Source organism: Saccostrea echinata, unplaced genomic scaffold (assembly GCF_033153115.1).
Source record: "Saccostrea echinata isolate AGI-Se365-2 ecotype Australia unplaced genomic scaffold, CSIRO_AGI_Sech_v1 ptg000002l, whole genome shotgun sequence".
In the NCBI taxonomy this organism is placed as follows: Eukaryota; Metazoa; Mollusca; class Bivalvia; order Ostreida; family Ostreidae; genus Saccostrea; species Saccostrea echinata.
This window is the reverse complement of record NW_026889751.1, coordinates 25,019,017-25,045,673: the sequence shown is the minus strand read 5'-3', so window position 1 is coordinate 25,045,673 and position 26,657 is coordinate 25,019,017. Positions and strand designations below refer to the sequence as shown.

The window sequence follows — 26,657 nt, the reverse complement described above, 5'->3', positions numbered from 1 at the left end:
TGACGTCAATTCTCATACCCCCCTCTAGGGTGAAGGGTTTAATATCGGCTATATAAGCAAGACGATCAGCAGATTTCACCGGCTTCGAAGAAGTCCACATCGTTAGAATAGGGAGATCTTCGTGAGTTAAAACGTTATTTCTAGCCTGTGACATGGCTAATTCAAACCCTGTGGTGAGTGGAAATACAAAAATTGGTAAAGTGAAGGGGAAATGTGTTTAAATTGGGAAAGTAAAATATCGACCATTTCAGCCGACGACAAAAGAATCCATCTTGTTTTGGCTCTTACTTCGCATTTTGTTTACTCTTGAAAATTATTTTCTGAAAAACGTGCTAAGTCTGTATTGTTTGTAAATTTAATTTCTTTTACAACAGCTATGAAGAGAAGCAAAAGAAAAAAATGAAATCCCTTAAATCTTACTTGAACAATAAGTGGACGTAGTGAAATTCGCGATTTTCATTGTGAACAGGTGCGCAAATGATCAAGGGCATGTTGTTTTGCTGTGGAAAAGAGAAAAATCAATGAAATTTGAAATTTTGTACATTGTATAATTAAAGTAATGATTTACTTTTTTACTATGAATTATATTTTCTAAATTACAAATTAAAAGTAAAATAAACAAAATTTAGGCCTAATTTAAATTTGTTTAAATTGCAAATGGCACTGGTGACTGAGTGCTGTAGGATTTCCCCCCTCAAATGTAGGAAGTAAGTGGATAAAAAAAATGAGAGAGGGCACTGATATTGAATGCATGCACTGCCAATCATTAGAATTTTCAAAAGGGATGCAGTTGAAATATTGATTGGATGAAAAGGTGAAAAAATATAATGTGAAATAAAGACAGGGACATATATACAAGTATATATATAAATGTGTTCTAATAAAACATTGCTCACATACATGTAAAACTGTCCTGGGGGGAAAAATGAACAATAGTAACTTGGGCCTTTCAGTACCCAAAGCCAATATTCAATTTACATTTACTGTAAAGCTGTCAAAATTCCAATCAAAGGGGACCCTGGCATCCTTGGTGCAATTAGGAGATATGTCTTTGGACACTGTGTCAAAGAGCATAAGCAAATTGTTCTATACGATTCAGAAATAGATACTGTAGATCACCAAATTTTCGTGACACCTTATTTTTGCAAAAGTTATTTGGGAATTCTAAGCAAGACAAAATTTCCAAGAACTAGTGATGGGAATCGGTAAGAATTTCATAATTGATGATCAGGCTACTGTAACTAACTAATTATCAATTATAATCGGACATTTACAAAGTCTGTCAATTTTAGTTTATTAAATGGTAAGAATGGTTGAATAACTACTTTCTGTGGTGGTCCAGCTGTAGTTGGAATAACTGTGTCTCGGAACAACCCCTAGTCCTTAGGACAATATCATTTTAACGACAGAATGTTCTATCTAGTCAAGCTGGTTCTATGCTCATTTTGTAGAATCCAAAGTACGTCCATACCCCGGAATGAGCGTTGTTACGCAGGTATGAATACAGTGTCTCTTCGTCTGCGCCATTACGATACACAAATAAGTTAATAGAAAAGTTGCGGCTGGAATATTTGACTTAAAAACTATTACGCTTTTAAAATAAAATAAATAACCCAATTAATCAGAATAAAAATTTTGTAATCGAGCGCTTGGATTATGCCAGCAATCGACTGATTTTCGATTATAATCAATGATTGGAACACCACTACCAAGAACATTGATTTTTGTTGTTTATAATCTTTGATAATAAAAATAATTAAAAAATATACATGAGAATGAAATTTTTACAACAGTAGATCTTGCATGAAAATAAAGTCATCTTGCAAAGAAAGTTTAATTCTTCCAAACCATAGTAGCATTGTTGAGCAGTGTACAGCTATTATACATTATTATACTTTCATGTTAAATACTATAATCTGATTGGTTTAGACGCATTTAACAATCCGTAATATTACCCTCAGCATTAGCAACACAGTTGACAACGGGTAACATTACGAAAATGTCACATGCGTTCAAATCATGCGCGTACGGTTCACCATAGAATTCTAAAACGTCAGTTGTGCGTTTGAAAGAAGCCAAATAAACGACGTCAATAAAAGCTTGCGTCCGATTTAGTATACTTGAAAACAACAAACGACAGACGAAACATCCTTGCGAGTGCAAACTTTAGATGATAAAGGACTTTTTGAGTAGCAAACAAACAATAAAGAGGTTGGTAAATCTTTTCCGAAACTTTCTTATTGAGAAAAATAGAAGCGGTGAGTTTGAAAGCTTTCTAAGCGTGAACTTATCGACGATCTCCGAATTTTTTTTATGACATCCAAAATCAATAAGACATTCAGTATAATAAAATAAATAGTGCACGTTTTTGAGGGTAACAGTTGAAATTGACACCCCTCGGAAAACCATTGTCAACCTCCGCTGACGCGTCGGTTGACAATGGTTTTCCTTGGGGTGTCAATTTCAACTGTTACCCTCAAAAACGTGCACTATTTATATAATGTAGTAAAATCAATCTTCTCATGGAAACTGTTGTCCTTCATTTCATGAATTTGACTTATTATTATTGACACTGTTGGGTCATTTATCTCCTTTGAAAAGGGAAGGGGGGGGGGGTTGTAAAGTCATGAGCTGATAAGAGTTTAATAGCATGGGGGAGGGGGGGGGGGGTAAGGAGGGGGTTATTCTCTTTGTACACCCCTCTTCTTGATATGCCCCTGGATACAACATACATAGCTCTCTGAATTTTAAGCAGAGTTGCCATTCTGTATCACTTGGACCAAGTAAATACTTCATGGACCTGGAAGAAGATTTTTTTTTTAATATTTTGTATTATAAACAGCAAAATAATAGGTTCATAACTATAGTATTAGTATATATGTACCTTACGTATACAAATTTATGGAATTTGGCTGTGGAAAATATACAAGTCATCTCTCTGTAATTTTATCAAGAAATGTACACATGGTAACAATGTATACAATATAAGCACCATATGATACCAGTAATCTGATTGGAGACTGGGATAATAAAATATTAAAAGTGTTAGAACTAAAGTTTACAACATATATAGAAGATATTCAATGTTTTGAAGTTGAACATGGAATTTATTTAGTGGGACAAGATTTTTTTGATATTTTCATGAGTGCAAAGCATTCAAGTGAAAATATAAAGAAAATTGATGTCTCAAAAGGGAAATAAATTTCATATTCAACTACAAAATATTGGATATTCTTTTTATTTCTTTTAATTTCCCGTAAGGCATTGCCTCTGTCTTTTTTTAACACAATCTCAGAGGCTGTGCTGTCATAATTGAGACGACATAGCCCAGCCATTGTGAGAATGAAAATGTTGTAAACATGGATTTCAACAATATATATGGAGATATTTGGGCAGTTTAAGTCTATATCAGGATGGTTTACTCTCCCTTGAAGGGAAGGAAAATCTTTAGTTTTTCCACACTTGTAAAATTCTTTCACACTGTGACAATTAAAATATCATTTTGATATTCTTTCACGCTGACAAAATATCCAATAAATAAATTACAGTATTTCATCATGTTCACTTTTGAAAATATAAGCATGTTCAGGCAAAATGACCTTTGTTCCTCACATCTACATAACATATCTATGAACCCAAAAGGTTTCATCTCATTTGGATGAGTAAGAGAACACTCGCAAACAAAAAAAGTACCGGGGAAGAAAGACAAAACAAAGTTAAAACAATATGTTCATAAAACTTTGTTATGGGAACATAATTATGACTCTGAATGAATGTCCTGTAAATTGATTATTTTTATTTACTGTAAATCAGCTTTTTTTCTGTGTTACAGCCCCGTTTGTACAAAACGGTGGTAGAGGATGTCATAACAAATGTCAGGGAAGCATTCCTTGATGAAGGGGTGGATGAACAAGTCCTACAGGAGCTGAAACAGGTAAATTCAGCTTTTACTTCCTTCACCTGAAACAGGTAAATTCAGCATTTACTTACTTCACCTGAAATATGTAAGTTTAGAGTTTACCTAAGATGCATTCCATGCAAGTAGCCACCCCAGAAATGAAATGTTTAAAAAAAAAAAAAAGCAGGAGACGGTATGACTGGCTTTCGATTCTTAGTGGAAGCCATGGTAAAGCCAACAAAAATATGTGGAATGTTTTAATGGAACCTTTGTGAATCACTTGTGTAAAGGTGAAGTGTTCTTAATAACAATAGAAATAGGAATGTTTTTGATGGAGGGATACCTAAATTCAGTTTTTAAATTTGTTCTGATCTGTTGGTAGTTGTGGGAAAACAAACTGCAGCAGTCAAGGGCCCTGGATTCTGGCCCTGAGCCCGCAGATCCAATGATGATCCCATCCACAATACCGTTTATGCCCCAGCCGGTCCAGAATGCCCCAGTCAAACAGCAGTTCAGTAAGTACAGGCCAGTGTTACACACATTCAATTATACTTTTGTGTATGTAAAAAAAAAAGTACTAATTATTTTACCTGACCATTTGTTTTGTTAGTGTGTATATTAAACCTATTCTTTTTTTAATTCACTTTTGTTAATGACATTATTAGAATAACAGCATATTAGTTAACACAAAGCGAAAAGAAAGTTTAATGCAGCAATGTTGAGTTTTTTTTTCCAGTAGGCTTTAAATATATTTTTTTGTGACAAGGGGACACAAAATTTTGATTTAGGCCTAGCTACGCAAAAACTTTTTGATTAATATTTTGTTTGAAGTACAATGTACTTCATTTAAAAAGTTCTGAAATCTAAAGTATTGGTAACTGATAATTTCAATTAAAATTAATGTTGATTATTCAAAAGATCTGATGTAAAATTAATGTTTAGTAGGAACTTCAGGAGTGGTTACACAGAATATGCCAGTCCCTGTACAAATCGCCAGCCAGGACATTGTAAGTACATGCAGTCTCAGAAACAAACTCAAAATGATTATATTCATGGTATCAGTCATATCTAGAGTTTAAAAAGGGTTCTTTGATGAAATACAAATTGAAACTAGGGAGAAGGATAATTTCTAGCGTTGAAAATTCTTTGTAGAATATTGCAGTTTGGTTAAAAAAAAATTGCAAAAAGCGAATGTTAGATATTCTAATCCCATATAATTGATTTAAACAACATTTTAAAATATTTAATTCAAAATAAGATTGGTTATATTCTTTCAAACTATTTGATTTGAACCAAAAAAAAATGAATTGATGAGAAAAAATTTCATTGCTACCTTTAAAGAGCCAAATCACAGTATTTCTGAATTACAGCAATTACTTGCTTATATGTATTCAGTACATTAAAAGGGACTTAATCTTGTAGAGTCAGCCAGCCGCTGCAGCCCACATGGCATTACCTCAAGGTGTCTTTCAGCAACAGTTACAGGCATTGGCCTCTCAAGGCCTTACTCTCCAACCAACAGGTAAATATCAGACTTAAGTCACTCAAGGCCTTACTCTCCAACCAACAAGTAAATATCTGTCATTGGCCTCTAAAAGCCTTACTCTCCAACCAACAATATCTGTCATTGGCTTTTCAAGGTGTCACTCTCCAACAGGTAATACCAGGCTTCTCAAACCCTTACTGTCCAAGGTTAATTTCAGGCATTTGTCTACCAAAGCTTTACTCTCCAACCAACAGGTAATATCAGACATTAGCCTCCCAAGGTGACCGTGGTGGCCCATGGGCTTCTTGTTTTTTCAAAAGGCCAGTTGATTCCCTGTAATGGAATGGAGTAAAAATCCTAGGGTTTTTTTTGTTGCAAAATTGTCCTCAAAGTAATTTTCAGAGGGTAAAACGTATTCAAAAGTTCAGCAAGTTGATGTAGAGACCGAAGTGTTGCATATTAAATGTACAGTTTTGCTTGTGATGTTTTTTGCAGGGAATGGTCAGTTTATAATCCAGGCCTTGCCACAACAAGCCACCCCTGGTCAACAATTAGGGGCCCCACAGTTACAACAGGTGACAATTTCACAAGCTGGTATCCCCACCATGATCCAGCAACAACCCCAACAACAGGTAACTACAATGAAGAGTGTGACAGGGCAAAAATGTGCTTGTAGAGAGGTTTTGAGGGGTCTGATATTAAAATTTTATAAAGGTATTGGTAAAGATCTTTGAGCAAGTATAGACAATTTAAATGAAAAGAAAGCACTTATCATTAGGTGGCAATTTCACATGGCTTAAATTATGTAAGACTTTAAATGCTATTTTGTTTTGAATTCTTGCTTGTAGACAAAAATTAGCATATAAGTTTTGTGACACAAAATTTTATCTCCCATTTCAAATTCAATCTTTGAATTCTCAATATTTTTTGAGTATTATTTTGTACAATACAGATGAACTTCAGTATCTAGAACACAGATATCTCGAATACATGTACCATGGATATGTCGAAGTAATTTTGAGGTCCCAACATATTCCTTAAGTATTTTACCCTAAATATCTCTAATCCTTGGTTATCTCGAAGTATTTTCTCAATCCCTTCAAATTCGAGATAACGAGGTTTGACTGTATATATACAAGGTACATTGTACATGCTCGAATGACTATACATCCACTACATGACTACATGCAGTGTGAAAAGTCTGACTACATGAATTTTAGATGATGCAATGTTCATATCAAAAGTAATAGAAAAAAAATTTCTTTTAGCAAAAGACACACCAGGTTTTACAGCTTGATGGAGCTGGAGACTCAAGTTCATCAGAAGATGAAGATTTTGATGATGACGATGATGACAATGAAAATGATGATGATGTCAAAGAAGAAGATAATGATGAGCAGGGAGAAGAAGAGGTGGGATTGTTTTACAGCTGTGTTGAAATATTTCTTATTCAAGTTTTATTGGTTGCTCTTCATTACATATAGTGTAAAAGAAAATCCAGTACAGAAAATATTTGCAATAATGGATTGTATTGAAAAACAGTATCCAAAAAATTCAATTGTTTTCTTTTTTCTAGCTTAATGATTAGTTACAATATTTGACATATGACCAATTTTTGCTTCGAAAATTCAGTTGGGTATAATATGAATCCTCTGACTGACTTTTACAGGAACCTCTGAACTCTGATGATGATGTCAGCGATGAGGATCCATCAGATCTGTTTGATACAGATAACGTGGTTGTGTGTCAGTATGACAAGGTAGGCTATTTTTATCAATCTGCAATAACAAAATACTCTTTTGGGAATCTTAAGCTTACCTAAGCCAAAGGCTCAAGTGAGCTTTTCTGATAGAAATTTGTCTGTTGTTGTCGGTGGCATTGTTGTATAAACTTTTCATATTTCATCATCTTATCAAGAACCACTGGGCCAATTTTAACCAAACTTGGAACAGAGTATCCTTGGTTAAAGGGGATGCAAGTTTCTTCAAATCAAAGGCCACACCCTCTTCCAAGGGGAGATAATTAAGAAATAGTGAAAATTTGGTGGGGTCATTTAAAAATCTCTGTGTCAAGAACCACTGGGCTAGAAAAAGATGAAACTTAAGAGAAAGATTTCTGAAGTAGTGTAGATTCAAGTTTGATTCAAATCATGACCACCCGGGATAGGGTGGTGCCATTATGGGCAATGAAAGTTTTACATAGGAATGCATGAGGAAAATCTTTAAAATTCTTCTTCTCGAGAACAGCAAAGTCACGATTAGTCATATTTATTTGGAAACATCTTCAGGTAGTTAAGTTTCAGATTTGTACAAATCATGACCACCGGGGGTAGGGTGTGGCCACAATGGGCAATCAAAGTTTTACTGGAAATATATAGTTAAAAAATTAACTATATATCTGCTGATGAAGAACAACAGGGCCATAGTGACTCAGGTGAGTGTTGTGGCCCATTGGTCTCTTCTTCAATAAAATTAACCTGATAGGTAATTTTAAAATCTACAATATTCTCAACCAAATTTTAGATCCTCTACTTATTGCTACCTTGTTTTTGACAGATAAACAGAAACAAAAACAAATGGAAGTTTCATTTAAAAGACGGTATCATGAATCTCAACGGAAAAGACTTTGTCTTTCAAAAAGCAACGGGGGATGCAGAATGGTGATATATGTATATATACAAAGGTTTTATATGGATTGTATATTGACTACAACATGTCACCAGAGACTCTGTGAGGACAGCATATACAAAAGTGTGCAAAACATGGTGTGTGTTGTATAATATTTTTTCCCCCACAAGGAGGTGCTAGGTTTTTGGTAAGGAGAGGTCCAGCCAATAGAAATGTTGTAAAAGGTTCATTGTGTAAAGCAATCGGGGAAAGAGGAAAAATATGGAGAGTTTATAGAAGAAGGAAAAAAATGTGTGGAGCATTGTTGTAATTTACCAGCCCTATCCCAACCTTTTTTTTTCCAAAAAGTCTTGTGTTATTGTCATCTTGTGCCCCTTTATTCCATATTGCCCACTTTTGGATGCAGGATCTGTTCTTATTCTATGATTTACCCTGTAATAATCATAAACAATGCCTGAAAAAGAAATTGAAACATGTTAAAATTTTATTAATTTTACCAGGGAGCAACATGTACATGTATTTCTTTTTCCTTGTCAAAGCTTTATCAATGGAATTTGTCAATCTGGGACATGTATGTAAGAAAAGAACTTTAGTACATATGCCAGAGTAAAACTTCTTTTATCTCTCAAATATAAGAGTTTATACATGGCTTAAAACATATATTTATTGTTTAATCCATTGAATTGTATGAAAATATGATTGAATAGTATTTTTTCTAAAAATCATACCATAGTTTTCAAGCTATATCCCAGTCAGGTTTCTATTTTTTTCTTCCAATGATTTGACAGCGTATGTTGTTGGTTTTATAACATAAATGAAGACAAAATCCACGATACAAGATTTTTTTTAAGTTTTCCAAGTCCAATTGCTTTCCATGATTAAAACATGATTAAAGAGGCATAAATTGTGGTAGCCATATTTAGATGATGAAGACTTATAAAAAATATTTTAATGTAAATGAAAACTGATTCTTGTGGAACAATAGTTCTAAATCTTCCATATCACAATTTTTTTTTTTTGAGCATTGTTATTTTTAACAGTACATGTATTGCAAAGAGAAATGACTATGGCTTGTATATGATATTCTTGCTTTTATTTCACAGTGTTCCATGCTCTCGAGTTTATTTTTTACAGAATGTATAGACACCTTTCAGTTGCTGTAACTCAGTTATTGTACCCGATTAAAAATATTTTTTGATGTAAGTTATTACAAATGTCTGTTAATAGATATACTTTGCTAGTCATTTACAGTGAATTATCATGATTATCTTCTCAGTAAGTTTTCATGTTCGTTAATACATCAAGTTTTGTACTTGCCATTGGTTGTTATTTATAAGTGATTTGTAAACAATTAGTCAATTTGGAGCCAAAATTCTAACACTTGTTTAATGCAATTTTTTTTTTCATGCACATAGTATTCACTGACCAATGTTATTGAACCAAATTATAGCTTTGGCCTGAAAAAAAAAACAATCATCATTTGTTAGCGAATGGTAGAAACCATGCTTTATGTGTTTTGCTTTCAGTTTTATGATGGTCATGTTATAAATGTAGTTGTGTTTTGAACTCATGTTTGATAATTTTCAAAGGAAGAGTTAGATATGGGCCCGAATGAAGGGGAATAGTTAGGGGCCTGAAGAAATAGATAAGGGCCCAAAGGAAGGGGGGATAAGGGCCCAGAGGTACCTTTGACCTACATACACGTAATATGCATAATTCCAGGGTCCTGTTTCTCAAACTTTTGTATTGATGACTTGTTAAGAAATTCTGGGTGCTTAGAAGAATAAAATACAGGAAAAATTGGCATAATGGTTGTGACCTTGATCTCCATGATGTATTTGATGACTCGTCTCACAAGGAACCTCTAGCATGCTAGAGTGAGAATTTAGTGTATCTTGGTGTGAGATCAGTAGAATAAAATAGCCAAGGGCTTGTCACAAAAATTCAGAGGAAATGAATGATATTCTAGTCAAGTTGTTGATGAATTTTTGGTATCAAATGTTTAATCTGTTAATTTTGAGGTTAAGCATGCAGACATTTATAAAGATCATAGTATTTTTGTAGGAGATCAAGTAATTAATTGAATGTCTTTGTATCAAATCTTTGTATCAAATGTAAAATAAAAGTACACATCAAATTGATGATGCTTGCATTAAAATGTTTACAGCAATACCTCTAATGTCACTTTTTTTTAATGGCATTTGTGAATTTGTTAAGTGTTTAATTTCTATATATCTGCTTTGAACACCAGGAATTCAAAGAGAAGATAACTCCTGTAATGTTATTGTACAGAGTTGCTTTTTGTCAATGTTTTTAGTTTAAGTCAGCAAGTTGTTGGTACAACTTATGTTTTCTTCATTTTCCTTTTTTCTTCTTCAGTTTTTGTTTCATTTAAAGGATCTGTTTGGTAAGCTCATGACAAAAGTATAATAATCATGTACCAAGGATTTTTTCGATGTTCATATTTTGGTCAACAGTCCATGTATGTACTGGTGCAGTTGCATCGTTTTTTTTTCAATGTGAATCACATATTAATTAAATGATATGATCCATTGCAATTCTCTAGATTTTGTCTACCTTTGTATGTTGTTATTCTGTATTTAAGAGATGGTGAAAATGTGGTACACATGTTAGACATATCATTATATTATACCCTACAAAACATCATGTCAGGTAGTTTACATGAATCTGGAACTTCCTTTAATAATTTTTTTTTAAAATTCTCTCATCAAGACAACAACATATACATGTATATATGATCAGGTTATCTTGTCCACTGGTCCTGTAAAATTTTTCATGTTCATGCATTACATGTATGTGCCATAAGATTTGACCATTGAAAACTGTGTCCAAAACTGAATGTGTTTAAAGATACTGCTTGTTAGATGAGAATTATTATGATTTATATGATCTTTTGGTGCACCCTTTGTTTCATCTATATGTAACTTATTACTATAATAAAGAGTTTATAAAATATAATGATTTCTTCTTTCAGGAGGTCAAAGGCTGCTTGAAACAAAAATGATTTGAAAAATCACTGAGATGTGTAAGCAATGTGGATATTATTTTGTTGTGCCAAAGTTTATAAGAAATATTTATAAACATGGATTTCTTACATTATGGAAAGTACAGTTGAAATTCAGTATCTCGAACATCAGTATCGTAAATGTCATAGTGAGCCAACGGTCACAGTCTTATTATGAAATCAAATTTCACCCTAAATATCTTGGAACCCAAGGGTATTAGTATCTCTTAGTTTTCCAACAATTCTACACGTACGATGTCTGAGATAACTAAGATTTAACTGTACACACGTACACTACATGAGGGAAAGAGAAAGAACCTTGTCTACTTAGTTCTACGTTACTCTTTTAGCTCACGTAAGCCAAAGGCTCATCTGAGCTTTTCTGATCAAAGAATGTCTGGCATCTGTCTGTGTGTTATCTGTAAACTTTTCGCATTTTCAACTCCTCTAGAACCACTTTGGCATTTTCAATTTTACTTGCAACAAAATTGTTAAATCAAAGGGAGATGAATTTTAAAATTTGGTGGCATCGTTTCAAAATGATTTTTAAGATATCAAAAACCACAGGACCTGAGAAGACAAAACGTGAATGCTTTCTTGTATAGTGTAGATTCCAGTTTGTTTAATTCATGATTCCTGGGGCAAGGATGGGGGTCAAAGTTTTGTATAGGGATGCAATTTGTATAGCAAATATTTAAAAAAAAAAACCAAGAACACCAGGACAAAAATCAACCATATTGATATGCAAGCATCATCACGTACTATACATTCAAATTGAAATCAAACTCCTTGAGCTAGGTGGGGCCACAATTAAGTGATACGAAGAAAAATCTTGTATAGGCAACAGCAGGGTCAAAATCACTCGATTCGGGTTTCCATTGTGCAATACTTTGTGCAATAAAGCGTATTTATGCTTTTAAAGAAATTCTTTAAAACATATTTTATCAAATTAAAAAAACAATTAAGAAATCAGGTTAAAATATATATTTACCTTTCTAAGGACCTGATTTATTAACGATATTTCATTTGATAGGCAGATGGACGTCGTTATTGTGTGTTTTTGACGTAATGATACACTGACGTTTATGAAGATGGATCATAAAAAGCGTTATAAAAGAAAAAAAGTATAAATTATATACTCTTGAAATTTGAAACACAGGAATTTAAGAATCTCACAATTATGTTGGATATTTTCTGTATGATTTCTTGGTATCTGTCATATTTTAGTACTCCACAAAAACAGGAAAATTTCGTAAATTTTGACATTTTGAGATGCCCCCTCTGGAAACCAGACGACAGAATTTTGTGTTTCGTACATGTATAATGCACAATATAGTATTACTAACCACATTTTAAAATTTGAGCAAAACGTCTATTGTAGTATTTTTATAATTTGCCTTGAAGTGCGATAAAAAGCATTTCCCCATATCATCCTACAGTAAATGTAAAGGTGTTTTGAGATAGTCCCTAAAATATCCAAACGGTAGATTTTCCCCAAACTTTGCATATGTACACTGAAGTCAGTGTCATCTACACATGGTATAAAAGTAAAGATTTTTTTCTATTGTAGTTTTTACTCAAAGAAATCCCAATCGGTTCTTTTGAATGTATTACTGTATACAGGGAAAATTTCGCCGACGTTTTATTTTCGCCCTCAAAGGTGGGCGAATTTAAAACGGGGCGAATTAAAAAAACACAGCATAATTTCTTAAAAATAATTGTGAGTGGCGAATTTAAAACGGGGCAAAATTCTATGCAAGTGTGAATAGGCGAAAATAACACAGGGCGAAAATATCTCTGTATGCAGTATATAAGCATCTCCATGTAGTCACTAAGTGTAGAGTCGAAGTTGTTCAAATCATGACCCCTGGGGCTAGGGTGAAGCTACAATAGGGGGTCACCATTTGACATGGGAATGTATAGGGGAAAATCTTTGAAAAGATCCTTCTAAAGAACCATAATTAATCAAATATAGTTAAGATTCTGATGTCGCGTAGATGCATGAGTTGTACTCTAGTTCAGGGTACCCTTTGGTCAAGAACTGGGTCATAAATAGGAACAATTTTTTGTATACAGATTCACAAGAAAACGGTCGCATTGTAAAGTTGATATTAAACATCAATATACACGTACTGTAAATTTAAATTGTCGAAAAAATGGACTTTAATTCGACAGCCATAATAAGGGGTTTCATTTATCTACATGTACAAATTCATTTGTTTGGAGATACATGGTGACCCGTGTGGTGAGCGCAATGGGTCAACGGCCTCTTATTGAACGATAAACCGGGTCTTCCTAAATTTTGCCACAAGGCTATTGCTGAAAGGAAGTGTTGTATAAGTATTTTAATAATTCAAAACATTCAATAAATGAAACATGTTGAAGGTAAATGAAATAACACATTGCTTCTTTGGTCAAAAACAAACAATACTCCATCCCTAATGATTCCCCTGACAATTATTGACACCAATATAAAACATATCTAATTCAATTATTATAACAACATATAAAGTACTGAATAAAATTTTATAAACAGTTCATATATAGTCACAGAATTTTAAAAATCAAAATTTCTACTTCTCATTGCTCAGTGTCCTTCACCTTTGGGAGGTGACCTTGAGTCAAGGACATGGCACACATTTTTCTTATCAGCAATGACATACCGAGATTATGACCCACACAAATAAATAAATAATTGCCAGTGACCTTGACCTTTGAGATATGACCTTGAGTCAAAGATATAGCTTATCGTTAGGTCATCAGCAACAACACACTTAATTAAGTTTGAATAAAATTCCAATCAAGGGTCCGATAGCTATATGGTCCAGACACGATCTTATGACTGCACAAATAGAACCAATATGCATCCCCCTGTTGAAGGAGGCAGAATAACCTGCCAATACTGTAACAACATGCAATGTGTCATAAATATCTCTTGGGTAATTATATGATAATTGTACAAGGAGAAACATTTTCCACTTTACATAATCAATGTATATAAGGTTGTGCCTTCCAATATTTCAATACCAATCAATGTACATGTACATACAAGATGATTTAACACAAATTATGTCTATACACACAAAACATCGACAAATTAGTGTGAAGTGTGTCAGACCCCTACAAATATTGGATAAATCTGTTTTATAAACTATCTGTGTTCTACTCCATTATACAAAGCACTTTTTTCATCGTACTGACTCATGGTACTGGCGATCGAGGATTTTCGCGATAAATGATCATCTGGTTTTATTAAGCTGGAGGAATTTCTAGCTACAAGCGATTTATAACAGTCTAAATACTTTGACGTTTCTACAGAAACACTGTCGCTGGAATGTCCAGCCTGAAGATCATCAATAGATGATACATGTTCTGGTTTATTTGAATCGGTCTCGAGTTTTGGGGATTGTGAATTTAGACTACAGTTAGTTTTTGATTCTGGGCAAGTGTGGTGGTTGCTTTCGGGGAGAGATTCTTGGGAACACGACTGATCCTGATCATGAAAGCCTATCGCTGTGCTGGCTAAAGAATCGTCCTCTTCTTGTAAGAGGTCTGCATTATTGCACATATCATAAAACGGCAGATTATCTAATTTTCGCTCTGTTTGATTTTCGCTAGAAATGGAATTGGAAAAAGAACGCTGCATTTTCCATAACATTCTTATATTTTTTTCTTTAATTGGTGAATTTTGTTCAATGACGTTCAGTTCGTGACTATTTTGTTCATGAGAGACGCCATTTTCTTTAATGGTGACGTCACTAGTGTGTGTCAAGGTGTTATTGGCTGGATGAATCACGGAATGTACAGCTAGACTATTCTTCCTAGAATGCGTCAATGTTTTGGAATTGGTAACTGTTCCTTTGCACCGATTTGCTCTCTCTGTACAGATCCCATATTTTGCAAGCAACAAAATGGTATCTTTCCGGAACTGCTTAGTGATTATAACATACAAATATGGATTCGCACACGAATTTAAAGGGTAGAAAAAAACGAGGAGGATTTTAGAATTGGACACATCAATAAGTGGCCAGCCCGCTGCCGCGGTTATTCCGAAAAAAGCAATTGGCGCCCAGCAAATGAAATTCGTGAAAATAAGTGTTGCCATCCGTTTGGCAATTCTGGTATCAGAACTATGCAGTGTAGAGTCATTTCCTCGAACACGACAATACATATTGATATAACACATACAAATAACAATAAAAGCTAAACCGTTCAACACCAGGAGAGAAATGACGTAAACAACGTCTCCTGTTTTTGTAATGTCCATAGGTAAACAGACGCTTACATTACCGTATCCATTGATGCCGACCAAAGGCAAGACGGCCATTAGTACAGCATATAACCACCCAGCCGCCATGACAACACACGATTGTCGAAGCTTTAATCGCTTTGTAAGGTGCATTGCATGACTGATGGCGTACCATCTCTCTAGCGTTATAACAGTTAGTGCAAAGATCGACAGCTCTGAGGAAAATACAGTTAAAAAACCTGCTGCTTGGCATCCACCTTCATTTTGCCAAGCTATTGCAAAGTTAAAGTATTCGCCAAGTGTATGGATATCGATGGCTGCCAAAAGTAACAGATAAACTCCCATAAGAAAATCTGCAAAGGCTAAATTACACATAAGGAACTTTGTGACAGTCATTTTCTTATGATTAGATAGTAGAACAACTAAGACGATGATATTGCCAATAAGTGTAGCCCAGACAACCAGCCAGACAAATATGCGAAGCCATTCGGAACCCATCACATCCTCGCAAGGATTAAAAGCATCCGGTACAGGAGTACATTCTACTTTTCGGTGCATGAAGACTACCTCTCCACATAATACTTGTGACTGATACCCTGTAGAATTGGTTGGTATAGTGAAAGTTACAAAACTTCCTCCCTGAGTTGGCCTGTCTAATGTGTTTTCCCCAATCTCTGACGAATTCACGATATTTCCAAATCCATTTCCATTACCCATAGCACTATCACCAAAATTTGACCATTTGCGAACAGACTCGTTTTGCAAGATGTAAGGAATGTTTTGATTGGCCAATTCATCGACGTAAAAGCCTCGTTTGGATCTTCTTCTAGTCAACTTCTGTTGTGGGAACTTTCCAAAAGGGCTGGGAGTAGTTGATGTCCCTCCAGTAAAGAGACTTGTAGTAGTTCTGGCGCACTCGGCCTCTACACGCCGCCGGAAGTCATCCCATTCTGCTGGGTATTGTTTTTCTGGATTTTTGAATGCACAACAGTGATGTGGATATGTTAACTTTGCTCGAATTAGCTTGTTAAATCGAACAACAGCTGGGAATGATCGAAGCGTTTTTGTTTCGCGAATGACAAGAGTTTCTATATTTGTCAGACCATTGGTGGGAAGTTTCTTGATTGCAGTATTCGAAAGATCTCTGTAATTAAAGAAAAAGTTTACAATTTTAAAATACTTTTTTACGGATGAAAAAGAATTTTCTAACTTTCAAACATACGTACAAATGCTTTAGTCCACTGATTCCCTTAAAAGCATTATCCTCTAGAACTGTGAGACGTATGTTGTCTAAAAGATCTCTACAATATATTATTAAAAATAAATATCTCGGTAATTTTGTATGACTATATATTTATTGTTACATTCAATAACTGTATATCACACAAACAAACAAAACTCACAATTTATATATGCTTGCATTGAAGAAAGCGCCATTGCGAATGGAACCAAGTTTACTTCCTTTTAGACGGCTGCAAGAAAACAGGAAGTGTTTTTATTTGTAATTAAAAGATCACTTTGGCTCAACCCTAAAAATGACCTATATAGAGAAAGTTATAAGAAATAGATATCTCATACAATTTTAATTATTTTCTGTATATATTCATTGAATTATTAATTCTGGATGTCGTCAGTCGTTTAAAGCGTTTGGTCGTGCAGACAGATTAAATACCGCGCGTTAACGATAATGACAATTTGAGAACTTTTGGAAAGTTGAATAACGCAAATGAATATTGCGAGGAAGAAAAATAAATAAATTTTAGATGGAAAAGTGTTATAATTTTACATGAATTAAGCAAAAGGGTATTAAGCAAAAACAATACACATGGTATTCCTAATTATTAAAAAAAAAATGTATGCAATTCCTATTGCGTATTCTTGCGCCGTGACACAGGCAATTGAATATTTCATGTTTTGGAATGGGTTTCAACGAAGAAAAACACAATTAATGTAAATAGTTTAAGTTATTCTAAGGTTTGGGTTTCATGACCCCGGATTTAACCTCACTAGACAAAGTCTCTTCCATTATCATTGGCGAAACAATTATTTCGTTTTGAGGATGAATTTATCTATATAAATGTTACATTGAGTTGTATAAGTATTACTACATTGAGTTTGTATATACACGTATGTTATTTTATTGAGTTGATGTACAAATGTTTCTACATTATACAAAATGTAATTACATTGAGCTGTACAAACATTACTACATTGAGTTTGTATATACACGTATGTTATTTTATTGAGTTGATATACAAATGTTTCTACGTTATACAAAATGTTATTACATTGAGCTGTACAAATATTATTACATTGAGTTGATCTATAATGTTACTATACATGTACATTGAGCAAATGTTACTACATGTACGCTATACAAAATGTTACTACATGTACGCTATACAAAATGTTACATGTACTACATTGATTTGTTATATAGATATCACGACATTCATCTGTTATATGAATGTCACTACAAAGAGATGTTATATTAATACTGTAAATCACTCTTTCTTTTCGTGTGATTACGCGATACTGTCTGCTCGCGAAAATTTCAATTTCGAGTATATTAATATTATACAAAAGATTAAATAGAGCAATGACCGAAATTCGTGAAAATTTTATCTCGCTTATAAATACAAAATAACAATCTCGCGAAAATAAAGAGTCGCAGAAATAAAGATATATACAGTATTACTACATTGAGTTGAACTTATATATAAATGTTAACGGTATTACATTGAGTTGTTATATTCATGTTACTATTATGTAAATGTTATTACATTGAGCTGTCATACAAGTGTTGTGATTACATTTAAATGTTGCTGCATAGAGCTATTCCATTCAGCTGTTATATCAATGCCTCTACACGGTTCTATTAAGTAAACGTTACTATAGCGATGGAACTATTATGTAGTTGTTACTATACTAAGTAATTACGGTATTTTATTTTTTTTACTACACTGAGCCGTTATGATACTTCTGTTACGGATTCGGAATAAGGCCTGGGTACTACAAAAGCTGATCTAGAGTCGCCAATATTCAGGCTAATTTAGCGAGGAAAACTGGTTAATAGGAAAAGATTCAGAATTTAGAAGACAGTTGAAAATCGATTCTCTACAAGCGCAGGTGTGAAGAGATTTCTTAAATCGGTCGACTTGCTTAACGCAGGTCTTTATTAACGGTGCAACAATGCTTTAATGGAAATTGAAAAAGAGAGGAGCAAGCAAATTTCATGTGACTTTAAAGTCGTTTATATATCTAAAAAGTAAAAACGGACTCACAGTTCCAGTGTTTTGACTCCAGAAAAACTGCTTTCTCGAATTTCTGTGATTTGGCTGTTTTCGCGTATCACACTGAAAAAAAAAAGAATTAATTGGTATCTCACGAAGCAAAAACAAACTGATTATATCTACAATTAATCTGAATTGATCAAATGTAATTCAGTTTTTCGTCATAGACAGTTTCGGTATGTTTATCCATTACGCATTGAAAGAAATCGAGTAATGAGTCGTAATTTAATGTTGAGAGACCAGCCTAGAAAACCCTGACTCAGTTCTTAGATGTTTCATACATTTATTTGAAAACACTTTAAATTGCTTACATGCGTTCTAACCAGCCTGATCCGTAGTGTGTTGAAAAGGAACTAAAATCAGGAATGGCGGCGATTCCGTTTCTGAACATATCTCTGTTACGAAGAAGAGAGAATTTTAAATAAGCGTAAAAATCAACAAGGAGCATGCGCAAGTATTTGAAAAACTAAAAAATTAATAACCAAAGGTATGCACAGAAGTTTGGGGGGGGGGGGTAGTAAAAGTTAATGCATAATTTCAGAAAACCCCTACCGTGACTAAGAATTTAAAAAGAAGAGGAAATTACTAAGTATACAAATAAGTTATATATGTCTTGTTTGAATTATGCCTGCAGTTTCCTTTTTTTTCTAAACTTAAAAAAAAAAACGTACAATGTTTCCAGAGATTGAAATTGAGTAAAAACGCCGGGACCGATATTCCGTAACTTCTCGCATCCACCAATTGTTCTGTAAAAAAAGCATGTAATAATGTAAGTCATAAGGAAAAATTATATATAAATTAAATTAATTAATATAAAGATATTATAGATATATACAGAAAATTAAACTTTCAACAAAGCTAACATGACATCCTTGCACGTTACTTGATAATTCAAGAGTTTAGATTTGTAATTCAATAAAATTATTTGTCTCGAAAATAAATCTAGGTTAAAAAGGTGTGATAACCGTATCTTGTTTTCTTTTTCATTTTTTTTTCAAAATTGAATATTCAGACTTCTTTGATAAATACGACTTGACTTTGACATAGGCACGGAGTATCAATAAAGGTCTCTTGTGTGGTTAGTCGTGAGTTATTGGTCTTTTTTTCTTGAAATTTCCCAGCAATTTTTTTTTCAAGTAAGGACTATAGTACTCAAAAATAGCGTATAATCAATGGATTTCGCTCTCAGTCATTTTTAGCGCCAGTAGCGACTTTTGATTATGGGTCAATGTCAAGGAACATGTTAGTACATGTAAATTAGAAAAATAAGTCTGGAGTTCGGAGCTTCATGGCCTTTGGTTGCAACTACCGTAATTTGATTGTAAATCGATTTGTTGTAGATAGTTTGTATATAATATGGTTGGTATGCAAAACACTTTTAAAATTCTGCAATCGGACAACATATCTAGCACTTTTTTGCACTAACATTTTCTTTTGTATAAGTAAAATCGAAATTATGCGTAAATGTAAGTCAAGAACATTTTGAAAAAAAAAACATAAATTATTGCTATTAGTCTTTAAGCATATCATATTTATCCAGATCTACATTTTGGCGATAATTATATATGTTACCACACCAACTGTGCCAAAACAAAATCCAACTTAACGAAGCCGAGTCTAATTCGAGTGCACATGACTTGGCGCAACTTTTTTCCACAGGCACTTGAGTAATGGAACCCCACCCCACACCCCCCCCCTTTCCATTTTTTTTCTTTTTAAATCTGGGGTTGAGTCACCTTCTTTCTATTTTTTTTATTCTAATATGCACTATCTGTTACCGATAATGTAACCCTTTTGTCTCTATAAGCTGTTTTTAAATATATCGTTTTCGACTGATACATAAAAAGAGAGGTTTGGACCCCCCCCCTTCCATTTTTTTTCTTTTTCAATCTGGGATCAAGTCACCTTTTTCCTGTGTTTTTATTCTAATATGCACTATATGTTATCGATAATGTAACCCCTTTGTCTCTATAAGCTCTTTTTCAATATATCGTTTTCGACTGATACATAAACAGAGAGTTCTCTCTTTTTATGTATCAGTCGAAAACGATATACACGTTCTACACGTTTTACACGTTCTAGTTTTGTAAGTGTAACTCTTAAATCCTTTGGTAAATTCAGCAGATAATTTTCGAAACCAAAGTTTGTTTTAAAAATTCTATAATTAATACACTTGGGTGAACTATCAACAATGCTTCTCCATATATCGAAAACGATATATTTAAAAACAGCTTATAGAGACAAAGAGGTTACATTATCGATAACATATAGTGCATATTAGAATACAAAAATAGGAAAAAAGTGACTCGACTCCAGATTTAAAAAGAAAAAAAAAATGGAAAAAGGGGGGGGGGGGTCATACCCCAAGTGCCTGTGATGAAAATATAAACTTTGTAACTATTCCTTGACCAATAGATGAATTTCAAAATTTGATGACTTTTTACAATAATTTTCATGTATTTGAGTGAAAAAGAAATTGCTAGCACAGAAAAACAAAGAATATGGGGAAATGTGATAATTTGGCTCTTTTCTAACAAATTAATATAATAGTAAAAATTAAAATCAAAATATCTAAGGTAAAAAAATAAGTAGACTCGGTCTCGTTAAATAAGTACTCCTGTACAGTAGTAATGTTTTCTGATTATGATAAATAAATTATTACATGGCATTCATTTGCAACTCGAATTTGATCGAGCGCTAAAATGCACCATTTAGTAGCATACATTATATAATGATAACCCCATAAAATTGTAAAATATCTCAAAGATGCTTAGTTAAAGAGAGAAAATAAAAACTTTTGATATGGAACGAAAAGTTCCATGCACTGATGCATGATCTAATTTTGGCATCTAGTGGGTATAATTCATAATTACCAAACAGCAAAATTGAACCGTTTGTTTATCAAATTTTCTCACAGAACTCCCAAGAGAAGCTTTATCTGTCATCTCTATTTGTTTTTGTTGACGTTTGGCTCTCATCTCACTGGAAGTCAATTATGTCTCGATCTTTCGATTACCACAGTGTAGAATTAAATGGAATAGAGTTCGAAAGCAATAAACATTCTTTTAAAATATAGCCATTTTTTGACAATTCATAAAATTTATTTTATTCTTAGAATTTTTTTTGGTCAATTTACCTGTTGTAAAGAAGTTTATCAGAGAATAAGTTCCAAGGTAAAATATTGGAACACTTGATCTTTATAAATGTCTGTTACATACATGAATATTTTTTATCATCATTGTTGCGTGGGAAAGATTGATGAAATCCAAAACACAAAAGATCGTGAATGACAAAGATAATTAGTGCATGATGAAATTTAATTTTTTTCTAAAGTTTTACCTAATATAGTGATTTTGGTATCTGTACCTCCTGCCCTGATTTTTTCATGTTATACGCACGTAAAATTTTTTCAAGTTGAACGCTTTTCAGGATTTTCAGGGTTTTTTCATGTGAAATTCATTCGAAGCATATCTGGCTGTGTATATATTGTCGTAAATCGGCACAATAATGCGAATTTATGACACTGATGTATATATATAATTACGTGTTATCTTCATTTGCATGAGTGTTCTTCTTCATTGCTCATCATTGTTCGAGTGTTTGAATACTTATGTCTTACACAGGATTCCGTGCAATTTTTCTACCCTTTACTTCATCAAAGATCTCCAAATTAAGTTATCACATTTAGCTTTCTGATTGGGATGTCTCTTTTCCGGTTATTTAATATCTATGATATTTCTAATTGCTAGTTATCCATTTGTCTCACTGACGAGAAATCTGAATGCAAGAAAATTGCATTACCAAGAACACGAAGATCAACAACTGTATTCATATCGTAAGAGCCGTATCGATGAATTATCAATCACTCAATTAAGAGAACGACACACCATCATGGTTGACAGTAACTAATATCATTATGTAAATGCTTATAATCTTTATTGGCCTAATGATCAATTATTTGATATCAAAGTGACCATTCATTTCGAGAAACAGGTTAATTTGACACAAAAGTGCATGGAATTTGGTTCCGAGCCAACTTGAGAGGAGAGTAATATTTGGAATCTAAAAATTATTACATATCATGTAAGTCGATTCTCCGTTATATTCACCGTCTTCTCATATTTTATTTTTTTTTATTTTAACACAAAGTATATATTACATGTTTGTGTAATTCTTCGGAACGTTAAGTGATTTTGAAAAAAGAAATTTATTAAAAAAAAATAATAAAATGAATCGCTAAATGCTCCACGTTTCTGTGTTGCACAAGGTTTTCCATGGTGCAATTTAACTTGTTTTGTTATCGCTTTTTCGTTTTGTTTTGTTTTGTTTGTTTGTTTGTTTTAATAGGAAAAACCTCAGATATTACAAAAGCATATAAACAAATGATCATCAAACAATTGATGTACACTGTATATCACACAGTAAAGTGTATTTAATTATTACGTACACGTGGATAATTTACCATGACAATGCTGATAGCAAATCCTAATTACATTATTTCATACAGAACACACATATATATATAATAATCAGTGAAAAATATTTCATGCTATTTTAAAGATGACCCACCTATGCCCCGCTTATTTAATTCGATGAGTGCATGGAAATCAGTCAAGTCTGCAGATGGCGTCCGTTAAAATTGATAAACAAAAATTCTCTGATTTGAAGCCCCCCCAAAAATGAATTTTGTTCCTCTTATACATAGGGTTTATAGAGCATATTACAACTGAAAACTATTCTCTCTTTTAAATATTCTGAAAGATCGATTTTGGGTCTGATCACCAATTTTGATTTTACATGGTATTTTTCGTAAGACGTTGGTGCCTGTACTCGATCGCAGGCTTATGAAATAAATTATCGAAAATAACTAATAATTTCCATTTTGTTTACATGCAGATTATTTAGTAAATCAATGACCTTTATCTATACTTCTACCGAGGTGGGATAAAATATAAATTCTCAAATCGTCAAAGCAAAATTAATTTTCAAAATTTTTTGGAATGTTCTGTAATCTCCTCTTTTTTTATGTAGAAATGTGAACAAAATATATAGAAAAAATACTGACTGTAGTTTTCATCTTTCTCGAGCACTCGGTTCTTATTGATTAAAATCGTTCTTTTTTTCTTCCTTTCCTTTCAACCCCTCTGAATCCTCAACCTAATAGCATGCTATCTTGATGTGGAAGTCTTATAATTTAAAACAAGGCACTCTTACATCAAGACTTTTAGTCTTCGAGTTCCAATTCTTGCAATCATCTAATGATATTTCCAGTAGAGATGTGTCTGCGATTGACGGTTCATTAGGACGTTTTGAACGATACAAAACGTTAGATATGGCTTATATAAGGTCGTTTAGAAATAATTAAAGGATTAAAAGGGCAGCCGATTTTGTGGAAAGTATAAAAGAAAACAGAATGATTTCATAATTAAAGAAAATATATTTTCAGTTAAATTTGCCATAAGATCGTGCAATGAAAATAATACAAACAATTCTAGTTGTGGCATGTATTTGGATTCCCCCTTCACAATTTCCCCTTCAAAAAACTAAAAGATTTAAGACTTTTACTGTGTTTCAGTCACAAGGTCCTTTGATACAGTTCACACTAAAGATGCTGACAACTGAAAATGAAAACGGATATCTGTTTTCTTTATATGATCAAATTACCTTCAAAAGACGATGTTCGCTTGAAACTTTCTCTTCGTAACATGATCAAAAAGTGTGACAAAAATAAAATTTAAAAAAAAAAAAAAAAAAAAAAACACTGGCATAAGGCGTTTACTTCCATAATCCTCTGTTTCAGTTTGGTGGGCTCTCTTTGATACCCCAAATCCAGATATTTTTCACCAGATGCCAGATTTATTGAATTAATAATAGTTTGTCTCAGTAACTACAAACAGTGCCTAAATTCAATTATCAAGCATTCCCAAGGTTAAACTAGCAACATTTGATATGATTGTGTTAAAATTCAATTAAGACTCCGGAACTGGGAAAAGTATTGAGAATTTGTCGAGGAATTGTGACAAATTTACATGTGAAATGCGTAGCAAATGTCACCAATAAAGCAATGTCATTGACAATAAAATCTAACAAAGAATTCAGACAGATTGATTCATAGACTTCGTGGTCGAGAAAGGTTCTGAAATTGGAATTTGGGTGATATTTGTTCTCACATTATTTCCAAATGTAGTCTGAATGAATTTCCTGGAATCGTGGCTTATAAAATGAGAAATCACTTACATTTTTTTTTTTTTTTTTTTTTTGGTTAGATTTAATGAAACACTCTTTTCAGATATGACTTTACATATATTGATATGAATAATAGGTCTACATTCAAGTTAGTAAAACAAGATTCATAAAAAATAACGAACACTTTTTTTCCCCAAATAAACTGAACATAATATAGGTCTCTTTCACGAAATGATAAAGCCAAGAAGTATATTATAGGCCCTATTTTTAAGAAAAATCAACCTAAATATTATATTTTTGATTAATTCAAGTAGCGTCTAGAATTCCAAATATTATGACACTTGATAAATAAATACATGTAATGTGAATAACAAAACTTATTTTGCACTTAGATACAGCGTCTGGTGTTTGTGATTTAACATTTTTATTCATGAGCATTATCTCCCCTTTTCGGTGCAAAACGATTTATTGACTTGGAGATATATCATATGAGGTCTCAAAAAAAAAAACAACTTTTGTTCGCTTTAAGTCGATATTTACTGTATGTACGGTGTTTGGTATACAATCATGCTGTTTAGACATTTATTGGAGGTCTAACAAAGTTATAAATTAACAATGTTATCTCAGACATCATAAATTCAATATTGTGGGGTTTTTTTTGACTTAAACCACTATCCAGTCTCGAAAGTTGAAGAGAGTCAAAGAAAAAAAATCTTAGAATGTTTATCATTGAGAATAATTCAGTCTTTCGTGAAAAAAGTCAACATTTTTAAAAATATTTTTGAAGACAAGTTCAGAACATCTTGGTGCGCTTTTTTGACCTACATTCAAAGAAAGATTCATACATATACATAAGTATGTACCACTCAGGTATATTAGTATCTAAAAACAGAATTTGTCAAAGACCTTACTGTTCAGAGCAAATTATATTACTGCATTGGATATTTCGAAATAAGACAGTATTTAAATAATGTGTGTATGTCGGACCAAACAAAAAAGACCTTATACGATTGTAAGTATGCGCATTACATCTCTCTTATCTTGGGACCTAGGTCAGATCGGTTTTATGAATGGTACTTTTGGAATTATTATCGGAGGAAAACGATAAAAATAATGGAATTGATTATTGAATGCAATCATATTCTGACTGTTAATATTCGTAATCCATCAAAATGCGAAATTAAATATCACTCCATTATCAAAAATAATCGCTAGTCTTTTCAAAAAAAATAATTCGCAAAACGTGTATGACGCAGAAATGCATTTTCTGTTGAAGTGCCTGCAGAAACAAATTACATGCAACTTTTAGCTGATGAGTACGCATTCTGGCAAATATGTTAACATAAATATGTTATGAAATCTGGATCCGTCTCTACCGACAGCTGGAGTTAATGTCCTGGCTCCATTTGCTGTTTTCAGAATAAAGTTCAATTTTCAGAAAGAAGAAAACAAACCAAAATATCTTTCAAGCTTCAAGCTCCCCGAATAAAACTGTAATCCATTTCGAACAAATCAAATTGTTTATTTTGTAAAATAAAGACTCCTTTACGAGATATTTGTAAACACTATGTACAATAGGAACGGTTTAAATTCAACAGACAAACAAAAACAACTGATAGCAGTGATTTGATTGATTGATTGATTGAATGTTGTTTTACGTCCCGTTCGAGAATTTTCACTCATATAGAGACGTCACCATATACTGGTGAAGGGCTTCAAATTTAGACCTTTACTCGGCACTCAGGGTCATTGAGCAGTGAGGGATCTTTATCGTCCTAACGCCTACTGTGACACGGGGGTTCGGTTTTTAAGGTCTCATCTGAAAGACCCGTAACTTTCACTTCAAGTGCCGAGCGCTTGGTGAAGGAACAGTTGCTACCTATTTTTATCGAC

The 26,657-nt window shown here is 33.1% G+C and overlaps 3 protein-coding genes across 4 annotated transcripts in view; 1 reads left to right on the top strand and 2 right to left on the bottom strand.

Moving 5' to 3' along the window:
• Positions 1-6,545, bottom strand: part of LOC133175534 (large ribosomal subunit protein eL36-like) — a 415,093-nt gene extending 408,548 nt beyond the window's left edge. The window contains exon 1 of the mRNA XM_061310662.1: positions 6,541-6,545. The gene's annotated coding sequence lies outside the window, so the exon portion shown is untranslated. The remainder of the gene's footprint in view (positions 1-6,540) is intronic.
• LOC133175498 (transcription initiation factor IIA subunit 1-like) lies at positions 16-10,990 on the top strand. 2 transcript variants are annotated; one of them, XM_061310622.1, is made up of 9 exons: positions 16-173; positions 3,833-3,934; positions 4,281-4,413; positions 4,844-4,905; positions 5,321-5,420; positions 5,880-6,016; positions 6,653-6,796; positions 7,054-7,143; positions 7,940-10,990. In XM_061310622.1, the coding sequence occupies exons 1-9, from the start codon at positions 153-155 to the stop codon at positions 8,045-8,047; spliced, it is 897 nt and encodes a 298-aa protein (XP_061166606.1). In that variant the 5' UTR covers positions 16-152; the 3' UTR covers positions 8,048-10,990. The 2 variants fall into 2 exon arrangements, with proteins under 2 accessions (XP_061166606.1, XP_061166599.1); XM_061310615.1 differs by having other exon boundaries at positions 4,841-4,905.
• Positions 10,991-13,491: 2,501 nt separating this feature from the next.
• The window catches only part of LOC133178185 (thyrotropin receptor-like), a 37,051-nt gene continuing 23,885 nt past the window's right edge, over positions 13,492-26,657 (bottom strand). The window contains exons 3-7 of the mRNA XM_061312934.1: positions 18,890-18,973; positions 18,570-18,641; positions 16,689-16,757; positions 16,512-16,586; positions 13,492-16,429 (exon numbers count right to left, since the gene is read on the bottom strand). Of these exons, the coding sequence (XP_061168918.1) occupies positions 14,188-16,429; positions 16,512-16,586; positions 16,689-16,757; positions 18,570-18,641; positions 18,890-18,973 (2,542 nt within the window). The 3' untranslated portion in view covers positions 13,492-14,187. The remainder of the gene's footprint in view (positions 16,430-16,511; positions 16,587-16,688; positions 16,758-18,569; positions 18,642-18,889; positions 18,974-26,657) is intronic.